Source organism: Epinephelus lanceolatus, chromosome 23, assembly GCF_041903045.1.
Source record: "Epinephelus lanceolatus isolate andai-2023 chromosome 23, ASM4190304v1, whole genome shotgun sequence".
Taxonomy (NCBI): domain Eukaryota; kingdom Metazoa; phylum Chordata; class Actinopteri; order Perciformes; family Serranidae; genus Epinephelus; species Epinephelus lanceolatus.
Window position 1 is genome coordinate 31,388,281 of NC_135756.1, and position 23,925 is coordinate 31,412,205.

General features: G+C 41.0%; 2 protein-coding genes and 1 long non-coding RNA gene across 3 annotated transcripts in view; 1 reads left to right on the plus strand and 2 right to left on the minus strand.

Moving 5' to 3' along the window:
• large1 (LARGE xylosyl- and glucuronyltransferase 1) overlaps positions 1 to 23,925 on the minus strand; it is a 171,000-nt gene that overhangs the window by 41,478 nt on the left and 105,597 nt on the right. Inside the window, exon 7 of the mRNA XM_033614595.2 lies at positions 763 to 867. Within this exon, the coding sequence (XP_033470486.2) occupies positions 763 to 867 (105 nt within the window). The remainder of the gene's footprint in view (positions 1 to 762; positions 868 to 23,925) is intronic.
• LOC144461745 (uncharacterized) lies at positions 20,194 to 20,722 on the plus strand. Its single transcript, XM_078165106.1, has 2 exons — positions 20,194 to 20,360; positions 20,439 to 20,722. Exons 1-2 carry the CDS (start codon positions 20,246 to 20,248, stop codon positions 20,720 to 20,722), a joined length of 399 nt encoding a protein of 132 aa, XP_078021232.1. The 5' UTR covers positions 20,194 to 20,245.
• On the minus strand, positions 20,362 to 22,093 carry LOC117259091 (uncharacterized). The gene is made up of 2 exons (XR_013490380.1): positions 21,270 to 22,093; positions 20,362 to 21,108 (listed from the first exon to the last, which is right to left on the minus strand). It is a non-coding gene; the product is annotated as an uncharacterized LOC117259091 (long non-coding RNA).

Genomic DNA, 23,925 nt, shown 5'->3' on the forward strand with positions numbered 1-23,925 from the left:
CACCAAATGTAGGTGTTTTCAGCAAAAACATGATCTTTTCCTAACCATAACCAAGTGTTTTTTGTGTTTAAACCTAACCTAACCTAACCACAGTGTTGTTGAAATGTAAAGTTTTAATGTGTCCTCTACAAAATGATGTATGTAACATATCTGTCCATCCACCATCCCCTCCACCTAGTGATGACACTCATATACTACGTCTCTTTAGAAACACTGATATGATATATATAAAATATAAAACAACATTTTCTTCAGGCAACTGGGCAGGAAACAAATAACAAAACTAGTCTGCTGTTTGCATTTAAAGTCAAAATCAATAACTAATGAAATGCATCATTAATTGTTAAGTGACAATAACTATCAACATCTGCATACATTCACAAGAGGATTACACACTTACAAGGTGTGAGCTGCTCTGGCAAAAATAGACCCATCACATAAAGATACACTGTGTTCGTGTTCACAGTGGACATTGGTACAACAATTATAGCGGCAGTAAAATGTCTCTGTCAGCCATAACAGGGCAGTGTGCAATGCAACCACATCTAGAAGGCACTGTAGGTTTTCTGAAATCTTCCTGGAGCTGCCTCAACATCTGCATATGTTTTGAGGTTTTGCAGCACTCTCAAAAATCAAGAGGGTTTATTTAGCATGCATACTAATTTTCTTAAATATAATTATCGATATAAGTATCCAACTAAGACACAGTTTCAAATGTAGCCCCAACACACCAACATGCTAACAACATCCTCCTGCACTCACCAGTGTTGAAGCCTCTGCCCAGAGCTGGCCAAGGTCGATGGTTCTTCCACAGGTTCCCCAGGTACCAGTCACTCTGGTTCTCCACCAGACCAAGAACCTGCTGACCTGAGCACAGCAAACACAACAACATTACTGCTTTTTATCACATTCTCTACTGTACATCTACTAATTTTCTCTGCACCCTCCATATATATAAATATAATATGCCGTAGAGGGGTATCATTATCCACTTTCTTGAATGTATTATTTTGTAGGTATGTATTGGGTCCAGGGGATTTGGCTGAGGCAACGCAATCATTTTCAGAAAACATTTGAATTTTATTTCATTGTTGCATATCTTAAATTTGTGGTGTTCAAGGCATTATTCTATGATGAAACATTTTGACTTCTTTTGGTATACACACTGCCATCAACTTAGCCTGTCTGCTTTCATATCAGCTAATGATTTTCTTTTTCTCTTTTGGCTTTCACATATTTTCACATATTTTCAAACACATTGTACACCCAGGCTGTGGACTTGTTGCTTAAAATCAAATGTGAACATTTGAAGGACAATGCTATGGCCTATCCAAGTTAGCTTTAATGAAAGAGTTCTGTCTGCCTTGAGAGAAATAGAACAGAAATACAACTGGATAACATAGGCCTAACAAACCACATAACGTTCCATTACTATAGGAAAAACAACTGATAGACCTGAAATTCCCTAATAACAGCCAATATGCACATAATAAGTCTCAAATAGCTGGGGCGTGGCCAGCACAGACAAATAAAGGCCAGTTCAGTCAGGACCACTTTAGTCAATTTCCACTTGCATTATGCCTCTGTTCTGGGCCTCTCTGCCTTTCCTCAGGCCTACGTGGAAAGCCTTAAACCAGAGAGAGCAAACATCTCTGCCCTTCCACGAGCAAACGAGGAAAACCTGAGGCAGAAAGAGCAAACCCCCCTGCCCTTCCATGTGCCTAAATGGAAAGCCAAAGGAAGGGAGAGCAGCGGGAACAGAACAGAGCAGCATCAAATGCCCTATTCGGACGGGATTAGTTTTACATAGGGACGTGGGGTAAAGTAATAATTACCAGAGATTTTAGTCCCGTCTGAATGTGCCATGTCAGTAATCATTACCGCACGATGTCAGTAAAGATTAGCGCGACTTTTACCTCCTGTAAAAGGGTCCCGGACAATTACCTCAGGTAATACTAATCCCGCACGATGTCAGTAAAGATTAGCGCGACTTTTACCTCCTGTAAAAGGGTCCCGGACAATTACCTCAGGTAATACTAATCCCGTGCGAATAGACCAGCAGTAAATATGTGTGTTAGGACTGTCAAAAAAAAAAAATAAAAGTTAGAAATATATTCGAATATATATATATTTTTTATAAGTTCTAACCTAAATTTGATAATTCGAATATCATTAATAATTAATTAATACTATCAATGATGTAGTATATCACGGCGAATCCCGTTCACAAGCCGGGCCAGAGAGGGACGCAGCGGGAGGGAGAGGCGCCGACGGAGGAGCCCGCTGCGCCAACACCACCCACTGCGCTGTCCGCGATGTGTGACCTGTTCGGGGAGACATACAGGGAGAGTGTTGCACCTGCTGCCTCCCTGCCTACCCTTTTTGAAGAAGAGATGAAACGTTACCAGAATGAGACACCACTACGAGCTGACCAGGATCCACTCTTGTGGTGGAAAACTACGCACTGAAGTATCCAAACATTGCTCAGATAGCAAAGCAGAAGTTGGTTATACCTGGCACTTCAGTGAGGTCAGAATGGGTGTTTTCATCCGAGTGTCACGTTCATATGTATATATATATATATATATATATATATATATATATATATATATATATATATATAATTTTTTTTTTTTTGTAAAAATAAATAATAATAATAATAGTAATAATAAATTCTAATATTATTCGAACTCTACTAAATTAATTTGACAAAGAAAAGAAAGAAAGAAAAAAAAGAATTGTCCAGAGCTCGACTGATATTAACATTTTACAGAAATATCAGCATGTATATCACTCAATAAATAATAAACTGTAGTCAAAGAAAGGATTATATAAAGAAAGTGTATCTATTAAATAGTCTATCTATCTAATCTATTGTCCACCAGAAAACACTGTAAGATTTTTTCTCAACTGTTAAATGTCACCACTGTTGGGCTACACAGTTTTCAAATGATTTCTCATTGTTTGCTTGCCTTTTATTTTTATCAGTGTTGAGCTACAGTCATTGAGAGGCAACACTTGAGAATATAACATACCTTTGAAATCAATGACAAAAAATAAATGTAATAAATATAATGTGTCCAAACTGACTTACAATGCAGTGAAAAGGAATAAAGGCATGTCCCAAATCAGCCCAGTTACCAAAAGCAAATGTTGGCATTGTAGGGACCCATGGCAGTTTTTACAGCAGGGATGTCTTTTTAATGGGACATCCATGCGTTTCCTGCCTGGATAGTGGCCCCAAAACTGGGTATTTCAAGCCAAAATATGATCTTTTAGTAAGTACTTTCTGTGCCTAAATCTAACCAGATGTTAACCACAGCACCTTTGAAATGTTAAGTTTTAAAGTACATAATAACATACAAATGTAACGTATCCATGGTTTGCAGAAACGGATGTCAATACTTTTTCTGGTGATTGGGTTGCTCAAATATGAGCCAAATAAAGCATGGTTCTTTTTGCAGTTGTGGTAAATAAAAACCAGTATTTGAGAATTTATGGCAATTTTAGGATAGCAGCTTTAAAAACTAATTATGAGCTTAACAACAACAACCACACACGCATGCACGCATGCACGCATGCACGCATGCACGCGCACGCACACACACACACACACACGCACACACAAAATTAGTATTTTTTGCTGGTTTTATCTTGAGATAAGCAGATAAGGAGATAATTGAGTCATGATCTCCAGCTAAGCAGCTGTTGTTGGCTTCCCTACAGTTTGGACTGTGTGCAGACAGAAATAGAGGTCGGAGAGGGATCAGTGGCTGACACTTCAGGGTCAACTGGTTCAACAGCGAGCCAGCAGAAACATAATCCCTTCATAAAGTGGGCTTTTATGTCTGAGTCAACGACAAACCAGGAGAGAACTTTGACTGCCACCTTACAAATGACACACCGCTGCCGTGAGAAGAAGTGCAAATCGAATTCAACGCTCAACAGTACAATGAATTTAAAGTTTTTAAGTCACTAGACAAAAGGTATAGAGAGGACAGAGGAGGAGGCAAAATCAAATGAAGAGGAGAGATCCAGGAGATGAAGGGAGGAGAGGGGAGGGGATGTTACGTGGGCTTTAGGGCGAGAGATTATGGAAGGCAAGCTGGGTAGAGATAAAGGTCGAGGAGATAGGCATTAAGGAGGAGATAGGAGTCTGGAGAGCGGGCATGGGTGTAGCAGTGGCAGCTTTAATGAAGGCTGTAAGGAAGATTAATGAGAGCTTATTGGAGCAGGCAGCAGAGAGCAGGCAGCCCCTTTAGAAAGGCTGCAAAACAAAGAACAAAGACCTGCCATCAAGGTGATGACTGAGAGGGACAATTAGAGCTCAAAACAAAACAGTGCCCCTTTTACCAGGACAAGCGTCTCAGGTGGTTTCACTTTGGTTTGGGTTCATCAGAAAAAGTGCCTGTTAGCTTAATCTGATCACCAGCTGAGGTAGGAAAGAAAATTTCCACTGCAAATCCCTCCTGTTTATATTCTACTCCATACACTCATTAAGGTTAACAATTTTGATTTCAATTAAGCAATGAACTGGTGTAATTAATTACAGTTAATGACAGTTTAATCATGTTAGATATAATGAGAAACACACACCGGGAACTGTGTTAAACACCAGCACAATCACAAGGGGTTTTTTTTTTACTTTTTAGTACTTTCCAAAATCCAGGTTGAATAATAAATTTAACAGTTAATTAATTCATTATTAGTTAATTACAACTTGTCTCTTAGTTTTTTTTAGCTTTGCCTTTTGTTACCATTCGTTATGACATTGTTTTCACCATGTTTTCACCATGTTAATTGCTGTGATATTGAAATGATATTGAAAGGCCTCTACCATACGGCCTCCATTTCTTTGATACTCAAGCAGGACAAGGACCCACTCGAACCAGGTTCATACAGTCCCATCAGCCTTCTCAATGTTGACTCCAAGCTATTGGCAAAGACACTGGCCCTCAGGCTGGAGAGAGTTCTCACGTCAGTGATCTCACAAGATCAAACCGGATTTATTAAAAACAGATTTTTATTTTCAAATATCCGTAGACTTCTCAATATCATAGAGAAGCCCAGACCCAACAATCCCAGAGATAGTGATATCAATGGATGCTGAGAAGGCTTTTGATAGGGTCGAGTGGGGTTTTTTGTTTACTGCAATGAAAACGTTTGGTTTTGGTGAACGATTCATTTCCTGGGTCAAACTCCTGTATAAGGCTCCCCAAGCATATGTCCTGACTAACAACATCCGTTCAGACCCTTTTCCTCTTCACAGAGGGACTAGGCAGGGCTGCCCACTTTCCCCCCTGTTGTTCGCCCTGTTTATTGAACCCCTAGCAATTGCATTACAATCTTCTGGTCAATTTCAGGGTGTACACAGGAGAGGTAGAGAACATAGGGCTTCCCTATATGCAGATGATCTGCTCTTATATGTTCAAAGTCCGGCTGAGTCAATCCTACACATCTTGTCCCCACTGAAGGAATTTGGTAGAGTTTCTGTGTCCATACCTGCTCCATATGTGCTAGACATGGCCTTATACAGTTTAAGGTGCTGCATAGAGCCCATCTCTCCAAAGTAAAAATTAGTAAAATGTACCCCGATACAGATCCACTATGCGACCGATGCAAGGTCCACCCAGCCACATTGGCACACATGTTTTGGTCATGCCCAAAGCATGTGCTAGATCCAGACCCAGTGTTGGCTATCTTTGGAGTGGCAGGGGAGAACAGTTCCCTCAGGGGGTCTAATCTAATTGTGGTCAGATTTACAACCTTATTAGCCCGTAGGCTGATTTTGTTAAACTGGAAACAGGCAAACCCACCATCTTACACAATGTGGAGGAGAGATGCTATGCAACACCTTGCATTGGAAAAGCTCAGATTTACCCTTCGGGGCTCTGAAGAGAGTTTCCACAAGACTTGGCGATAAGCTAGTTGCTGGGTAGCCTACTAACTCTTATTGCCTTTTTTCAACCACTTCCTACCATGTAAACTATATGGTTCTACTATTACAAATGAATGAATGACTCATAGTAAAGGAATGATGTATAGGTAACACTGTGGTTATTTTTTAGAAATTGCTTCTGGTTTTTTTTGGTTTGTTGATTATTTTTTATTTATTAATTTCTTCTTTTTTTTCTTTTTTGTTTATATTTCTTGTCCGCATGCTGTTTTTTTTTCTTTTTTTTTTTACTTTCTTGTGGGTTGTCATGTGAATGTTCTATGTGGGATGAAACACAAAAAATAAACCAGGCCGGAAGGCTTTTGAAACTTGAAAAAAAGATATTGCTACAACAACAGATAGGTAGGTTGGCTGGTAGGTTGGTCAGTAACTTTGTCAGTAGGTTAGTTGGGAACCTTGGAGCACCCGTAGGAGTTTGAAAGGTTCTGGGTGCAACCATTAAACCATAGAAGATGATTCACAAAGCATGAGCAGTCAGACACTCTTACAGGTAGGTTGGTTGGTAGGTAGGTAGGTTGGTCGGTAAGTTAGTTGGTAAGGTTGTTGACAGGCTGGTTAGTAGGTAGGTAAGTTGGTAGATTGGTCATTAAGTTGGTCAACAGGTTGGCTGAATGGGTGATCTGTAGATTGGCTGGTAGGTTGGTAGATTGGTCGGTAAGTTGGTTGATCGATCACATAGTAGTTAGGTCGGTAGGTTGGCCGGTAGACTGGTCAATAGACTGGTTGATAGGTTGGTCAGTAGACTGGGCAGTAGTTTGGTTAGTAGGATGGTCAGAAAAGTTGGTCGGTAAGTTGGTCAGTAGACTGGTCGGTAGGTTAGTCGGTAAATTGATTGGTACGTCAGTTGGTAGATTGGAAAGTTGGTTGGCAAGCTGGTTGGTCAGTAGATTGTTCTGTAATATGGTTGGTAGGTTGGTAGATCAGCAGGTTTGTTAGGAAACCTTGGAGTATAAAAAGGTTCGGGTACCCCCTTAGCACCCTTACAAGGTGAAAAAGTTCTGGATGGAACCCCCAGAGAGGGCTCTGGGTAAAACCATTAAACCAAAGAGGAATTCTCAGGAGAACCTCTCATAGAGGGTTCCTGGTGGAACCTCTATAAGAATCACAGATGGTTATAGGTATGACCCTTGGTATAGGGCTCTAGGTAGAACCTCTGGAAACCGTTCCAGGTTTAAACCTTTATAAAATGTCCACCTTGCGTGGACTTTTTCTCTCTTTATACTATGTCAGCTGCTCTCAGCGTCAAATACTGCCAAGGTTGTGTTTACATTGGCGTTATCTGAAAGCCCAACGTGTCTCTTAAAGATGCTAAATGTGCCTTTGTCATTGATGTCACACGCTGTGGGGCATGACAAAGCCCAAGTATTTGAGGACCTTGGATTGAAAATGGGCCGCATTGACCAACAGGTGATAAAATAAAAGTATTATACTTCTGTTTTTAAATGTTGTAGCTATACAAATGAAGTTTAATTCAGTTAAACTGCATTGACTGACATTTTCTAGCTACTTGAGGGCAGTGAAACTAGGCAAAAACCTATCATACCTTATTAAGTTGTTACACAGGACATGTAAGCAAACAGTTGCTTATATTTATATATATTCAGCAGACCCAGAGCAACATTATCATTCATTTAGGGTTGTGTTTGTGGTCCACCTGATAAGGGTAAGTCCAATATTACCTCTCTTTTAGCTCTGGTTTTGGCTTCAACCAACTCTTAAACTGCAAAATTCTCCACTAGCTTCACCAGCATGAGTGAGTAGGTAGTGTAAGGTGGGTTCATCATCCACCGAAAACAACTGCCCTCTGCTAAATATGAGGTTAAAGAGGACGGAGTTTGAAGGCTAAAGAAAAAAAATACAACAATAAGCTGAATGAGGCTAAAACTCTCTATAGAGCTGAAGCAAACTGCAAAATTGGTGTTAATTCTATGAGGCTTTGTAACTACAAAAAAACCTTTCACATTAACACTTACTTACACTTTTAAACCAGAACTAAACCATTAATCCTTTCTCCTTTCACTAAAAGTGGCACTGTTTATGTTCCACAGTAGAAAAATGCACAAAGAAACCTGTTGATGCCATTATAAATAACAAAAATGCTGTTTAAAAATGCTTTCAAATGACCACAAAGTGTTAACACATTAAGCTTACCAGACCTGCCTTTCTTTAAACAAATCTTTGACTTAATCCAAACATCCACAATGAGAAAAATTGAGGAGCAATTGACCGTGAACGCTCAACCATCGTTTTTCTCAAAAACAGTCAAATACTGGGTTCCAAGTCAGACAGCCATGACAGGCAAGAAAAAGGAAACTAAATCAATACAGCTCTGCTCTGTTTCGACAAAAAGAATGAAAAAATGAACAGCTCTGGTTTAGAATATCTTAAAGAAAATAGTCCATCAAAGCAAGGCGATTCTTCACACTGTTTTCTATATTCAAACCAAGCTGTCAGCCACAGCCACTGCATCAGCTTTAAGAATCTTCCAAACAGATTCATTCACATCACACTGTTTAGTCGCTATTGATCGTGTAATTTACCGACTGGCTATCTGGCCTGCGAGCCCCTAAAGGATTAAAGCCAATACCTGCTATTCAGCGATTACAGTCTGGTTAGAATATATTATAGTGTTGGGCATAATAGTATGCGTGCATGTCCCACTAAGCAAAGTCCTCACACAGCAAACCTTAGGCCATCTAAAATCTATTTCCCAGCATGCAGGTGGCTGAGGGGGGAGTGAGCAGTTCTTAAATTAGCTGTGGAGAGGTACAACTAGATCAGTGGGAGTTTTTCCTGCTGAGTCAGTGGTGCTGATACAAGTAAAGATGAATGCCAAGGTCAGCAGGCCCAACATACTCTCTTCACTACACCATTTCATCCTCCTTCTGCACCTCACATGGAGCTTTGATTAAAAATCTCATCAAGAGATACATTCAACTTATTAGAAATGAGAAATCTCTTCAGCTTTTGTTCATGTGGACGTTGTTTTTCTAAGTCACTGACACATTCCATAGTAGGGCTGGGCAATGAGTGGAATCCAGAGTGGCCAGAAGAAAACGTAGGCATTTTACTTTTTTGAAAACCATGGATACGTTACATTTGTACATTTTATGCATATCATCTTAACATTTCTTAAGTGACATAGTGCAGCTGGTTGGAACCTTTTGTGGTGTTATGATACACCACCAGTTGGCACCTATCACGGCAGTACCTGTCACTGATGTATGAAATGCCACAGGACAGCGTTAGTTTGAAACGAAGGAAGGAATCCCATATTGTATTTCAAGTTAAAATATAGCTGGATTGATTAATCAACGTGTCTTCATTAATATGTGCCTTGCCTCAAATATGCCCACTCAACTGGTCGGATTAAAGCACTGAGCTTGGTGCATCTCTGCATTTTTTTTTCTTTAGCTTTTTTCGCTTGTCTTTCCATTTTTGCTTACTTTCTTTTGCCGTCCTTCCTTCTAGCTATACTCTTTATGCTTTAACCAGTTACGCTCTTACACTCAGTTCCCACATAACTCTTTCTTGCTCACGATCAAAGTTATTTTATACTTTTAAGTTTTGCTTATCTGTCTTGAGTTTTTCTTTTGTTTCCTGTGCCTTCAGTAACATTATACTTGAAGTGACAAAGCCAGGCGTTTTCAACGTTTTTATACGCGTTAATAATAACTTTGATAATAACACTGAACGGCCAACGAGATTGTTTTCAACTTTATTATAAGCAAGTAGCCATAGCCCAATAGAGACCTGCAACTCCATCAAAGATTCATGGGATCCAGCGGCTGCGAACCACTTGTCAAAGTGTCCACAGAGCAGGGGCTCTTTTGCCGAACCAAGAGACTTTCCGCCGCCTAAAATTGCCGACTTGCGAGGACCACCTAAAGTACACTGCCTTCAGGCTCCACCGCCCCTCACTGCTGTGTTCCAGTTTGTATCACCCTTCTGGAAGGCTGCGAAGTGAAGCCGGGAGTCGCCAGTGGCAAGAAACGTCCGGCTGAGTCATCTCTTCTAAAAGTAGGCAAAATCTCCCGCACCTGATGCAGCCGCTGTGTTGTGATGTCGAATAGGAGACTTAGGCGGCGGTCTTAGAGCAAAATAAAAATGTTAATCTGGTCTGAAAACGTAGTTAGAGAACTAACATCACTCTCACTGGTGAATGCACAAACAGTGGGCACCTTCATAAGAACAAGTAATTATAAAATAAACATTTCGTCCTTCTGAACACTATTTTACTCTCAAAAGAGTGCCAGTAATGGCAATTTACATGGCAGATCTGTATGCTGCAGCAGAAATAACAACAAAACAAAGCAATTTAATTTCAGTTAGACTTGAAATTGCCCAGATACTGCACAGCAGGATCTAGGTTCAAATTCCATCTCAGACAGGCATTTTTAGTCACACTTTATCATCAATTATGTTCTTGTCCCCAAATAACAGATTTACCTTTTCCCAGCAGGCAATGTAACTTAAGAACTAGCATGAAAAAGCACAGCTGTTAGTAATGGTGTCAGCAGTTCTGTTCAAATGTCCGAGCAAACCATGACAGTGTGAAAGTGAGCCAGCACCCTGACCTGCGGCAGCTAAATAGAATTCATCCACAATTTAGAGCTGTGCTTTCGTACAGTACTTTGACATGTCATAATGACACCATACAAGGCAAACAGGCCAATAAGGAGGCTGGTCAGTCAGAGCTAACATGATGAGGAGAGTCACCATCTCTGTTCCGGTGCCCTTGAATGCCAAGTGATCAACTAAAGAGCATTTCTGTCATGAGGTTTGAACTGCTGAAAAGGAGAGAAACGATGTCTCATGCACTTAGAAAACTGTAATACACTTAAGTGTTCCTAATTCAAGGACAGGTAGTTGGTAGGTTATACTGCCAAAGTATCATCTACCATTAGCTCTGTTGATCGCAGAAGGCGGGGGATTGTGGTAAGGCATTTTGTTTCCCTGCTCTACACAATGAAGTGTAGGATGTTGTCATGGTGACCACTTCTGACATTAGGGCGGATGCCATTTTGCATATTAAGTGCAGAAGCAGGACAGGTTTGGATTGAGTTGATATCTGATCATCTTTTTGGAAAATGTAATAAGAACAACATTCAGAAACATCATGCATTATACCCTGCAATGTTCCTGCTCTCAACATTTTCCCAGCTGATCTGGATGATTTAGGGAGTAAACTTGGATAAAATCTGAAGGGTGTGACTACCTTCTAATACCCACAATATGGAAGGATAAGGTTTTATGGGGAAGCAGCTTTAGAGACAGTTTTCATAATTCAACACTTTTTAGGTTCTTAACGTCTTGCTGATACCCCAGAGACAACCTACAGAGCTATCTCTCATCTGGAAAGCCTTCCATCATCAATCACACAATTTCCCATGTCCTTCCCCTTGTTCCTCTCTCCTATCTTTGCTGCTGATGTGATTTTAACATTTAAAAAGTGACTGTGCCTGGGAAGCTAAGAAACAGCCAACAGGCACCTGACAGAATGGGTAATTCCTGTTTGTATACACTTAGAAATAAAGGTGCTAACTAGAGACATATAGGTTTCTATGGCTTGTCCCTATAGGAGAACCCTTTTTGGTTCCTGGTAGACCCTGTTATGTGTTTTATCACACAACACAATGCCACAGATATCAAACATTTTGAGGGAGCATGCTGTTGGCATGCCTGACTGCAGGAATGTCCACCAGAGTTGATGCCAGTAGTTGTTTTTTCAATTTAAGATGAAAATGGTTCTTCTTAAACCCCTTAATCTTACAAAGAGCCATTGAAGAACCTTTTCTTCAAAAAAGGGTTCTTCAGAAGCAAATGATTCTCTGGGTAAAGCCTTAGCCCTTCAGAAAGAACCCTTTTTTTAAGTGTGTAGAAAGTGGGTTTTGGAAGCTGAGACATTTCAGTGCTACTGTTCTGCACAGCTGTTACTTAATGGTGCCTTAGTCTTTCTAGTGTCAACAGTCTTTAGTGGCTCTGACCTCCATTTTCACTGCACAGCACAGCGGTTGGCTCATGGTTAATCTACCTTGTCTGTCAGAAAGAAGTAAAGAAAAGGGAACCACCACATGTACCTGCTGCCTTTACGATGGTGTTTACAACTCTCTCTGAATAAACCTTTACAACGTTACCTTAGACTGGCTGGAGATCTGTCTTTACTGGTTAGATCCATACTTTCATATTTGACATCAGTAGCAATTCTTTTGGAAATCAAACACAATAAAGCTACAAAGTTCATCCTGAAGTTGGTGCTGAAAGCCATGCAATTATTAAAATCAAAGGGTGAGCTGGGGACATTACGAGATATCTTATGGTCAAAGTTCATCTTTAGATATCCCCTACTTGTCCTAAAGTTTGCACAACAGGAAGCTTATGGAGTGCCTGAAATGAGAAGGGATCACATTATGAAGCTTAAATGTGCCCACAAGGCAACCCTCTCATGAGATTTTAAGGGGAGACGCTACAGGTGAAAAGGGTAAAACCTTTAACCAACTGATATCACCATGCAGCTTCTCTAATTCATTACTTACACTAAGACTATTATTTTTGTATCACAAGTTTTCAGAAATGTTATGCTTAAATGTGCAAATAAGGCATTGTCTAATTAAATGTGTGTTTGCATACATTTCCACAACAAATATCTGATAGAAGACAAGTTGTGGAAGTTGAATAGCTGAATAGGCTCAAAATTGACAGATGTATGAAAAAATTAGGTTTTCACCTCAACAATAACATTTCTGTAACTCAGTCTGTACATGTATACTTAGATATTATATACACACATCTGTCAGTATGAATAAGATTACATTAAAGAATCAGGAAAAAGGCCATATACATGGCCTTTAGTGAGAGAAGGTGGAAAGTTTTTCACTTTATACACTCCTCTCAATTGGCTGCTTTTTTACACATTACTCTCCTGTCATGCTTGAGGTCTAAAATATGTGTGGGCCGTTTGAATTGTAAGTCAAGGTTTGTGAGCTGAGGCTCACAGGATCATGTTGCATGAGGTCAAGCCGTGTACCGCTCCTCTTCCAATGTGCCACAATAGCTGTAGCACCCACCCACCCGCCACCACCTGGCAGAAGCACCTTTTGATTATAATCTTGACATTCCTGGACACAAATGGCATTTTAAGTGGTCTAAAGCATTGACGTCAATCGGTCAGCTCAGTTAATCTATTTTCCTTTTTCTGTGTATGTTTCTTGTCTTTACACAATTGGTATCTGACTTACTGAAAAGGTAGAGGAGAATAGGGTTTTTATTTTCCAGCACACTACCTCACACTACCTCAAGTGGCACATTGTAGAAATCTTCACCCTCACTAACTCTACAGGACAAGGATGATTTCAACAAATTAAGTTTTGAAATTGCATTTCGGGAAAGTGAAATGTTAATTCATCAAATTCATCCCATCCAAACATAAAAGCAGAGCAGAATGAATTGGGTGTTTGTACCTCACTTTGATGTGAGTCTCCTTTTGAAATTCAGATATTTTGTTTTCTCATCTTTTCACTTTTATAATTGCCTTTCCATCTCAAAAATGATTGATGATGTCCACAGGTTTTATGCCTCCATGCTGGCGAAAACTGTGGCTGGAGGCATTATGTTTTCTGGTTGTCCGTCCGTCTGTCCATCCATCCTTCCATCCTTCCATTTGTCCATCCATCCTTCCATCCATCCATCCATCCATCCATCCCATTTTAGTGAACAGGATATCTCAAGAACGCCTTAAGTAAATGTACCTAAATTCATCACAAATGTCCATTTGGACTCAACAATTAACTTTTTAGATTTTGGTGGTTCATGATATGCTGCAGTTTCAGTCTACCATATATGTATATATACATATATATGCAGAGTGGACAGGGGATATACAGTCAGGTCCATAATTATTTGGACAATGATACAGTTGTCGTCATTTTGGCTCTGTACACCACCACAATGGGTTTTAAATGAAACAATGAATACCTGCTTAAAGTGCAGACTCTCAGCTTTCATTTAAGGCTTTTTTCAAAAATGTAGTATGAACCGTGTAGTAATGACAAGCATTTCTTCACACAGTCCCCCAACTTTAAGGGCTCATAAGTATTTGGACAAACTAACATAATCATCAATTAAACAGTCAGTTTTAATACTTGGTTGCAAATCCTTTACAGTCAATGACTGCCTGAAGTGTTGGACACATAGGCATCACCAGATGCTGGGTTTCTTCCCTGGTGATGCTCTACCAGCCCTTTACTGCAGCCGTCTGCACTTCCTGCTTGTGTTTTGGGTGTTTTGCCCTCAGTTTTGGCTTCAGCAAGAGAAACGCATGCTCAATTGGATTCAGGTCAGATGATATGACTTGACCATTGCAGAACATTCCACTTCTTTGCCTTAAAAATGTCTTTGGTTGCTTTTGCAATATGCTTCAGGTCAATGTCCATCTGCACTGTGAAGCATCATCCAATGAGTTTTGAAGCATTTGGTTGAATCTGAGCAGATAATGGTGCCCCAAACACTTCAGCTTTCATCCTGCTGCTCTTGTAAGCAAGACAAGACTTCACTAGAATAAATACAGAGGGTTTATCACAAGATGCAAACCATTGGTTAGCCTTAAAAATGGAAGGCCAGATTAGAGTTTGTCAAAAACCATCTAAAAAGCCTGTACAGTTGTGGAACAGCATACTATGGACAGATAAAACAAAGATCAACTACCAGAATGATGGGAAGACAAGAGAAGGAAGAAGGGAAGGAACTGCTCATGATCCAAAGCACACCACCTCATCAGTGAAGCATGGTGGAGGTACTGTTATGTCATGGCCATGTATGGCTGCCAGTGGAACTGGTTCTCTTGTATTTATTGATGATGTGACTGCTGACAAGAGCAGCAGGATGAAAGCTGAAGTGTTTGGGGCTACATCATCTGCTCAGATTCAATTAAATGCTTCAAAACTCATTGGACGATGCTTCACAGTGCAGATGGACATTGACCTGAAGCATATTGCAAAAGCAACCAAAGACATTTTTAAGGCAAAGAAGTGGAATGTTCTGCAATGGCCAAGTCATATCATCTGACCTGAATCCAATTGAGCATGCGTTTCTCTTGCTGAAGCCAAAACTGAGGGCAAAACACCCAAAACACAAGCAGGAAGTGCAGACAGCTGCAGTAAAGGGCTGGTAGAGCATCACCAGGGAAGAAGCCCAGCATCTGGTGATGTCTATGTGTCCAACACTTCAGGCAGTCATTGACTGTAAAGGATTTGCAACCAAGTATTAAAACTGACTGTTTAATTGATGATTATGTTAGTTTGTCCAAATACTTATGAGCCCTTAAAGTTGGGGGACTGTGTGAAGAAATGGTTGTAATTCCTACACGGTTCATACTACATTTTTGAAAAAAGCCTTAAATGAAAGCTGAGAGTCTGCACTTTAAGCAGGTATTCATTGTTTCATTTAAAACCCATTGTGGTGGTGTACAGAGCCAAAATGACGACAACTGTATCATTGTCCAAATAATTATGGACCTGACTGTATGCAGAGGTTGTGGGATATATGGATGCTTCAAAACCCAACTCCTAGCCCAGTGTTCCAACATCAACAGACAGCAACTGCTATTACAACTAGAGATTGATGAGGTACAACAAACATGCTACAGCAAGGGGCAGTCAGAGCAACAGGTCAAAGTGGGGATGTGATCATCAACCCCATGCTCCAGGATTAGGTACCAAGCCCCAACAAGCCCTTATGACACAGATGAGCAAATGACCTGAGACTGAAAATCATGGATAAGCTGGAAACCCAGCAACCCTGAAGCCGATTATCAAGGCTAAATGACAAAGTACATTCTGAAAGTCTGCTAAGTAATGTAAATGCAGCACTATATAGTATCCCTATTAGGACCATAACTAACTTTAACTATGATCTCTTCTTGAACAAGAATGCTCTGTGGAGTAGTTCCAGTTCAAACCGTGCAAGGTCACTGACAGATTATTTAGTGGAAGGTGAGGTACAGTACTACAGCTTAGCAATCTGCCACTTGGGAAAGACAACCGAGAGGGGAAAAGCCCCTGTTTGCAGGAGTGTTGGAACTGCTGCAGGATGCTTGAAGGGTTACAATCCCAATGTCAGCACATGGCTCTCGTTCCACCTCACCAGCTTTGTGGAATGACTTCATCACACCAGTGATGGGCAATTATTGCTCATGTCATTCAAAATGATATCAAGCAAAGTCCCTGTTCGCTGGTAAGGTTCTATTACACTCTCTCTACTTCCATTCCTGTTGTCTCTTACACTAACACAGATTATTGGGGGTAAATGGTGTATAACCAAGATAAAACAATGGAAGTAGGACTGCTGGTAAAATGGGTTTCTTAGATGCCATTGTCAAGGTGTCATAAGCTGTTAGAGGGTGATATTTAACTGTGTGATCACACCAGAAGATTTGAGGAACACAAATGGCTGACAGCCTCTCATTTTATTGAGACTTGAATGTGAGAAGCAGCAGTGAGAGCTGAACTGCCCAGAAAGACAACTCCATTTCAAACCGAGGTGGAATTAAATTATCCAGAACATGCTGATGCAGCTACCAATTTCAGATAAGGATTTGATTTTCCTCCCACTGTAACTCTCTATACATGATTAGATACAGAGTCAGTTTGCACCAGTTTAAGCACTTGTTTTCCTATGCAGAGAGCTAAGATGCTGAACCTTGTGACAGTGCTACCTTGAACATAGTATGGTCGGTTTCAACTTTGATCTGTTTGTCAGTGATCTTTTAAAGCAAAACCAGTAATGCCTTTTATACATGAGAACACTTTAAAAGACTGAAGTCTGACAGCCTCTCACATCTAGAGACAATGTGAACTTTAAATCACATGCAATACGATTTTGCAAAGACTGGGGATCTTGCAATGTTCATATCATTAAATTTCAGCATGTGATGAGCCAAGACTTAAAAGTTATGACTGTATTAAACATGATTGATTTTGTCAGAACGTCAAGACAAGATAAAAACTGACTTAAGACACCCTAGCCTGGGTTTTATGACCACCTTATACCAAACAATTGAGACCACAGGAATGCACACCTACTGAGGTAATACTGTCATGATATTATTCTGACATTGGAAATTTGCCTCCAACAGTGAAATCACTTGAAAAGTCATTTGGTGTAAGGCTGGCACAACACAACAGCTGCCTGTGACACAACGTGAAAGCAACCAGAGATGGATAAAAAGCTTGTTTGTTTACTTTAAACAACAGGATTGTGTGAACCTTCTCCTTTACAGCAGCTTATCTGACTCCAACATAATTTATGGTTGTAGTTTACTATACCCCTCATCCACATATATGGAGTCAACACTTGAGGTGTGACAGGGTGTACAGATCTTTGAAAATAACATCCTGACTTCATCGAAATAACTCAAGACTCAAAATTCTCCCAGCAGCGTGACTTGGGGTAGTTGAGAAAGGTTTATGCAGTGTTGGGCAAGCTACTTGGAAAGTGTAGTGAGCTAAGCTACTAGTTACTCTAATATTAAATGAAGCTTCACTACATCAAAGCTATCACCCTCAGAAATGTAGCAAGCTAAGCTACAGCAAAATGAAAGTAACTAGTGCAACTACATCCAAGCTTTTTACTAAATTGAACCAACCAAGTCAGTGTTATCTTACTGATCAATAAAACTGTCAGTCAAACAGATAGGCAGGTAAAAAAGTTAAGCTCAATTGTTTATTGAACAGTGAGCTGCACTAACTCCCAACACGACTCAAACCACAACAGCAAGAATGAAGACCTGCTTCAAACAGTCACAACATGGTCAAAAACGTACATGCGTGTATGTATGTGTATGTACACTGTAAAAACTCAAAATCTTACCAAAAATATTTATTTCTGTCAAAACAAATCTCATTACAATTGAAATAAGACTCAACACCTAAAAAGTAACTTGTTTATAGACAATTTTCACTTGTTTCAGGAAAATTTTCACTTGAAATAAGTAGAAAAAAAATCTGTCCATGGAGCAAGTTTTTTTTTCTTATTGCAAGCAAAAAAAACCCAACAGATTTTCATACTTATTTCAAATGAAAATTTGCTTGAAACAAGTAGGCTATTTTTTAAGTGTAAAGAGATTTGGTTTGACTAGAAATGAGGCTAGTAAACACATTTTAGTGAACACATTTTATAGTGAGCAGCATACACATGTATGTCCCCTACAAATCCCATGTTTACAAATACCGTGTTTACAAAGTTTGAATGAACGAGATGGACGCAAAGGAAACGGAGGCTGCGCAATGATCCTTTTGTCTCTGTCTGCAGGAACGAATAAAAATAACCATTCATGATGGGGTCAAATGGATTATGTGCATTATTAACCACAAAACAAGCAAATACTTCATCCTCTAAGCAAATTACCATGTTGAATTGAAATTAGTTTATCACGTTAAATGTATGAAATTGCTCCAATGTGTTACACCAATCTTTGTGCAGAATCACACAGCCTGATATGCCCTGGCAAACACAGTGGGACTGCTGTACAGACCGTTGGTCTTTCTTCCCCTAACCCTGGCTATTTTCTGAAAGCACAGAGCAAAGAAATGTCTTTTTTTTCTCCCCTGGTCTGCTGTCAGCAGAGAGAGCACCACGGACGGCGAGCGTAAAAAGACTTGACAAGCGTCTCCTTTAAATATGTTTACTGCTAGAGAAATTATAGCCTACATAATAAAAGAAGACAGTGACCTTTTCAATAAAAAACAATGAGTTGAACGTTCATTTCAAGCTTTTGTAGTACAACGAATTTCAGAATTGTGCGGCAGTGTTTGATGCAGGAAACTCGATACGGACTTGAAAATCAATTTCGGAGTGGAGTCGTTCGCAACGGCGAGGTTTCGGAATGGAGGGCTGTCCCCCGTCAGGTTCATGCGGAAGTGACTAGGTGTGGTAGCGGTGACAGTTTTATTTCAGTCCATAACAGAAATCCCCGGCTCATTTGAGCTTCAGAAATGATTTTGGAAATGTAGCTTGTGTGGATGCTACCACGCTAAGTGATCAATAAAAGAGCTTAACTACTGAGAAGTTACTTGATTCAGACAACAGCGACGCTACCACCAAGCTACTGAGAAATGTAGTTAAACTACAAATGTCCGCTACTGTAGTGACGATACTGCCCAACACTAGGTTTATGCAATTGTTCTTCAACATACAGGAGGACAACCAGGTAACAACCAATTATGTTCATTTTGATTCATTCAGAAAACAGACGCACAGAGTAATTTTCTTCTCTATTCAACTGCATGACAGTTCTTAAAAGAAAATGGAAGAAAAGCTGATTGTCGAGTCTTCTCAGTTTTCTATGACAGAACTTTGATAAGCTACTGAAACTTTAATATGAGAAACTGTGCATGAAATCACACTGCCTGAAAAAGAACAATTCCAGAGTTGTGACAGGCACAAGTAAATGCCTAATCACAGTCAAGTGTGTATTGTATGTATTATGTGCTCAACCATCACAACATTTATTGTGTCTGTGTGAACAAGAGGTTACACTGTGTTCCATTTTGTGAATTGCAACAGTAACCCGCTTTTATTTCCTTGTTGTTTAAACAGCCATACCATCCTAGTGTCTGGTAGTATAATATATACCTTACACAATTGAGTTTAAAGTAAGGGGAATCACAAAAGACAGGGGAAACAAAATGCATGGTCAGGACTCCTTGGTGGCCAAGGGGTTAAAGGTGCTGACAATGAGTCACAACAGCCAAATCCTGCAAGGGGTCTCTGTTGCCTTCCTCATCTCTCTTTTGTCATTTCGTCATCTCTCTCCTGGAAACTCACTAATAAAAAGGCATACGGAGCGTGGCGGCTACAGGTGGGTCCAGAAAACACATGAAACATGCACATGTGGTGAAAGTTCTGAAGCAGCATTGTAAAAACACAAAAAGGATTTAGGCACATTTATCTTTAAACAAAATCTGATAAATGCATGTGGAATTTGTTCTCTTGCACATGTAGTCTACATTTGTAAACTAGGCAATAAAAAAATCGGAATCTGCTAAATCAAAATATTCAAAGTGAAAACTGTTGGTCACATTTCAGATTAAATGTTGTGAATAAGTCCTAAATATAGCTACATCGAAATGTTAAATCTAACGGCACCCAATAGCTGCAATGTGGTTTTATGAATGAAAAATGTAACACTACTTAATCATGCTTGCAAGGTTCATTTTCTGTGATGTTGCTGCCACCCCTTTGTGACTCTTGACTGAGCAGAAAAAGTAGTTTTACACAGGTGGCGGCCGTACCATGGAAGAACCTACACCACTTCACACCAAAGTGGCTTCCATTCTCGGACCAGCCAGCATGTCTGGTGTTGTGTCAGAGAGGGAGGGGGACACAGATTTTGCTCAAGAGGAGAGTGGTAGGTTACAATTTCATATGTTTATTCAATCAAATGTTTGTACAGACATGTGGCAATAAATGTGACTTGTGTCCTCAGTCACGTTACAGGTGGTAGCAGTGGGCGAGGAGGAGGAGGAACAGGTGGTGGAGGAGATTCCCAGCACGTCTGGCACGGACCCGTCTGTACCCAGCGCGCCCAGCGGATCCAGAGTGCGCGGAGGTGGCCGGGTTCTCACCGATCGCGTCCTGGAAACACAGCGGGAAACCATCAGTGCCATCCGTGAAGTCAGGGATGAACTAACACAAATACGCATGGTCATGCAGAATATGTGTGAACTGATTTCATCTGCAACTGACGCAATAAAACAGTTACAAAAGTGAAGCGCACTTGCCTTTTTACACACGCCGCATCACTTCCTCACGTAGCCTTGCTCCATGCTGATGTTCCTCATGTCAGGGAGGTGGCTGTGGGTCGGGGTCTACGTGTTGCGGGGGGGGGAGGTCAGGTGGGAGAGGGATTGCATCCCTCAGTGCCAAATTGTGCAGTACTCCACACGCTCTTATAATTTTGCACACTTTTCTGGGGTGGTAGAGCAGCCTGCCACCTGAGGCATCTAAGCACCTCCATCTATTTTTTAGCAGGCCGATGGCGCGCTCCACAACGGAACGTGCACGGCCATGCGCTATGTTGAAGCGCCGTTCCTCCGCACTCTGCGGGTTTGGAAATGGTGTGAGGAGCCACCGCCTCAGTGGGTAGCCGCTGTCACCTGCAAGGTATAACCAGAGTAATTAAGAAGCAGACTCGAATTACAAAATATTCCACGAGCGCCACTCAGTGACAGTGGCAGCAACAGAATGGGCCAAATAGAGAAAAGAATTTACCCAACAGAACAAGTACAGTTGCATTATGTGAGAATGTAATACTTACCGAGGAGCCAACCATCACGACCAGCACCTGCCTGCAGTCTGTTCCCTACACCGCTGTGCGCCAAAATGAATGAATCATGTGTTGAACCAGGCCACCGTGCCACTAAATTTGTCAACACCATTGAGGGGTCACAAATTATTTGTACATTTATGGTGTGCACATTTTTTCGGTTCACATATACAAATTCGTTCTCGCTGGGGGCTCTTATAGCAATGTGGGTGCAGTCAATTGCGCCGATTACATTAGGGAAACCGGACATTGCTGCAAATTGCCTTTTGCTGTTGGCCTGTTCAACAACAGTGTAGGGAAACCTGATGTAGCGACTGGTCATTTGGATTATCCCATCCAAAACAGCTGGCAGTGCAGCACTGAGGGATGGCTGTGATATCCCAGACCTATTCGCACAGGATTTATTATTAATTTCTATTTCCTGAATAGAACAGAAATCTATAAATTGAATTTATATCAATAGACAATAAAAGAAATAGGCATACCTGTCAGATAATTCCCTCTGGAACGAGCCCGTTGCTAGGAAACCCAACGCTGTCAGCACTTTAATGTGTGCCGGTATGGCGCGGTTCCGGTGGGTTGGTCGCTCTAAAATTGGACTCAATTCAGCAATCAGATCCAAGAGCAAGGCTCTAGGTAGTCTGAAACGGCTTATTAGCCAGTCATCATCATGAGCCAGGAAATCTTCCCGATCTCGGAATACCCTCTCCAGTCGGATCCATCCATTGGCATGGTCTTCGAGAAGTGCAAGTGCATCCATTGTGCCTTATTGCGCACGGCTGCCACTGAATGGCTATTTATATGCGCTCTTTCCATTAACCAATCGTTCTCACCTTGTCACAATTGTCTCCAAAATGTGCTTAAGCAAGGTCTGTAGATTGCTTAAAGTTACGCACATTCCTACGCTAGTCTTTTTTTTATAAATCCCAATTCTTGCGTAAGAAGTTGCGTACGCACTTCCAAGCCCGGTTTTGTGCGTAAGCAAGCTTTATAAATGAGGCCCCAGCTCAGTGGCCTAGTGGTAGAGTGTGCACCCCAAGACTGGGAGGTCGTGGATTCGATCTCCGGCCGGGTCATACCAATGACTATAAAAATGGGACTCATTGCCTCCCTGCTTGGCAATAAATAAAATGGTCAATAACAATATGCCCAGTGTTTATCCAACACGCTCAATACATTGACATGCAATGACAAACTGTCATTAACTTATTACGTTATAAAAAACGATTAAAATATGGACTTACCCATGTTTAAAATGTGTAAAATTTAAAACCTGTTGAAGTGAAAAAACGAGTACTGACGGGAACAGATGAGTGGAGTCGATGTTTAACCGGCGAGGAGAGCGCAGGAGAAATGCGCTGCCTGTGTGGACAGTCAAGCGCCTGACTTCCGCATCACTACGCGTCCGGTGTGTCCAGGGCTCAACAACGCTACATGAAGCAGATGAATGACTTTTTCTCTTTCTCTCTCTCTCTCTCTCTATATATATATATATATATATATATATACATACACACGTACACATACATATATACATATACATATATATATATATACACAGTACAGGCCAAAAGTTTGGACACACCTTCTCATTCAATGCGTTTTCTTTATTTTCATGACTATTTACATTGTAGATTCTCACTGAAGGCATCAAAACTATGAATGAACACATGTGGAGTTATGTACTTAACAAAAAAAGGTGAAATAACTGAAAACATGTTTTATATTCTAGTTTCTTCAAAATAGCCACCCTTTGCTCTGATTACTGCTTTGCACACTCTTGGCATTCTCTCCATGAGCTTCAAGAGGTAGTCACCTGAAATGGTTTTCCAACAGTCTTGAAGGAGTTCCCAGAGGTGTTTAGCACTTGTTGGCCCCGTTGCCTTCACTCTGCGGTCCAGCTCACCCCAAACCATCTGGATTGGGTTCAGGTCCGGTGACTGTGGAGGCCAGGTCATCTGCCGCAGCACTCCATCACTCTCCTTCTTGGTCAAATAGCCCTTACACAGCCTGGAGGTGTGTTTGGGGTCATTGTCCTGTTGAAAAATAAATGATGGTCCAACTAAACGCAAACCGGATGGGATGGCATGTCGCTGCAGGATGCTGTGGTAGCCATGCTGGTTCAGTGTGCCTTCAATTTTGAATAAATCCCCAACAGTGTCACCAGCAAAACACCCCCACACCATCACACCTCCTCCTCCATGCTTCACAGTGGGAACCAGGCATGTGGAATCCATCCGTTCACCTTTTCTGCGTCTCACAAAGACACGGCGGTTGGAACCAAAGATCTCAAATTTGGACTCATCAGACCAAAGCACAGATTTCCACTGGTCTAATGTCCATTCCTTGTGTTTCTTGGCCCAAACAAATCTCTTCTGCTTGTTGCCTCTCCTTAGCAGTGGTTTCCTAGCAGCCATTTGACCATGAAGGCCTGATTGGCGCAGTCTCCTCTTAACAGTTGTTCTAGAGATGGGTCTGCTGCTAGAACTCTGTGTGGCATTCATCTGGTCTCTGATCTGAGCTGCTGTTAACTTGCCATTTCTGAGGCTGGTGACTCGGATGAACTTATCCTCAGAAGCAGAGGTGACTCTTGGTCTTCCTTTCCTGGGTCGGTCCTCATGTGTGCCAGTTTCGTTGTAGCGCTTGA

Coding starts and splice junctions, on each gene's coding strand:
- LOC144461745 (XM_078165106.1), top strand. CDS start 20,246: ATGGAAGAACCTACACCACTTCACACCAAAGTGGCTTCCATTCTCGGA. Junction 20,361..20,438: donor TTTTGCTCAAGAGGAGAGTG/GTAGGTTACAAT, acceptor TTGTGTCCTCAG/TCACGTTACAGGTGGTAGCA.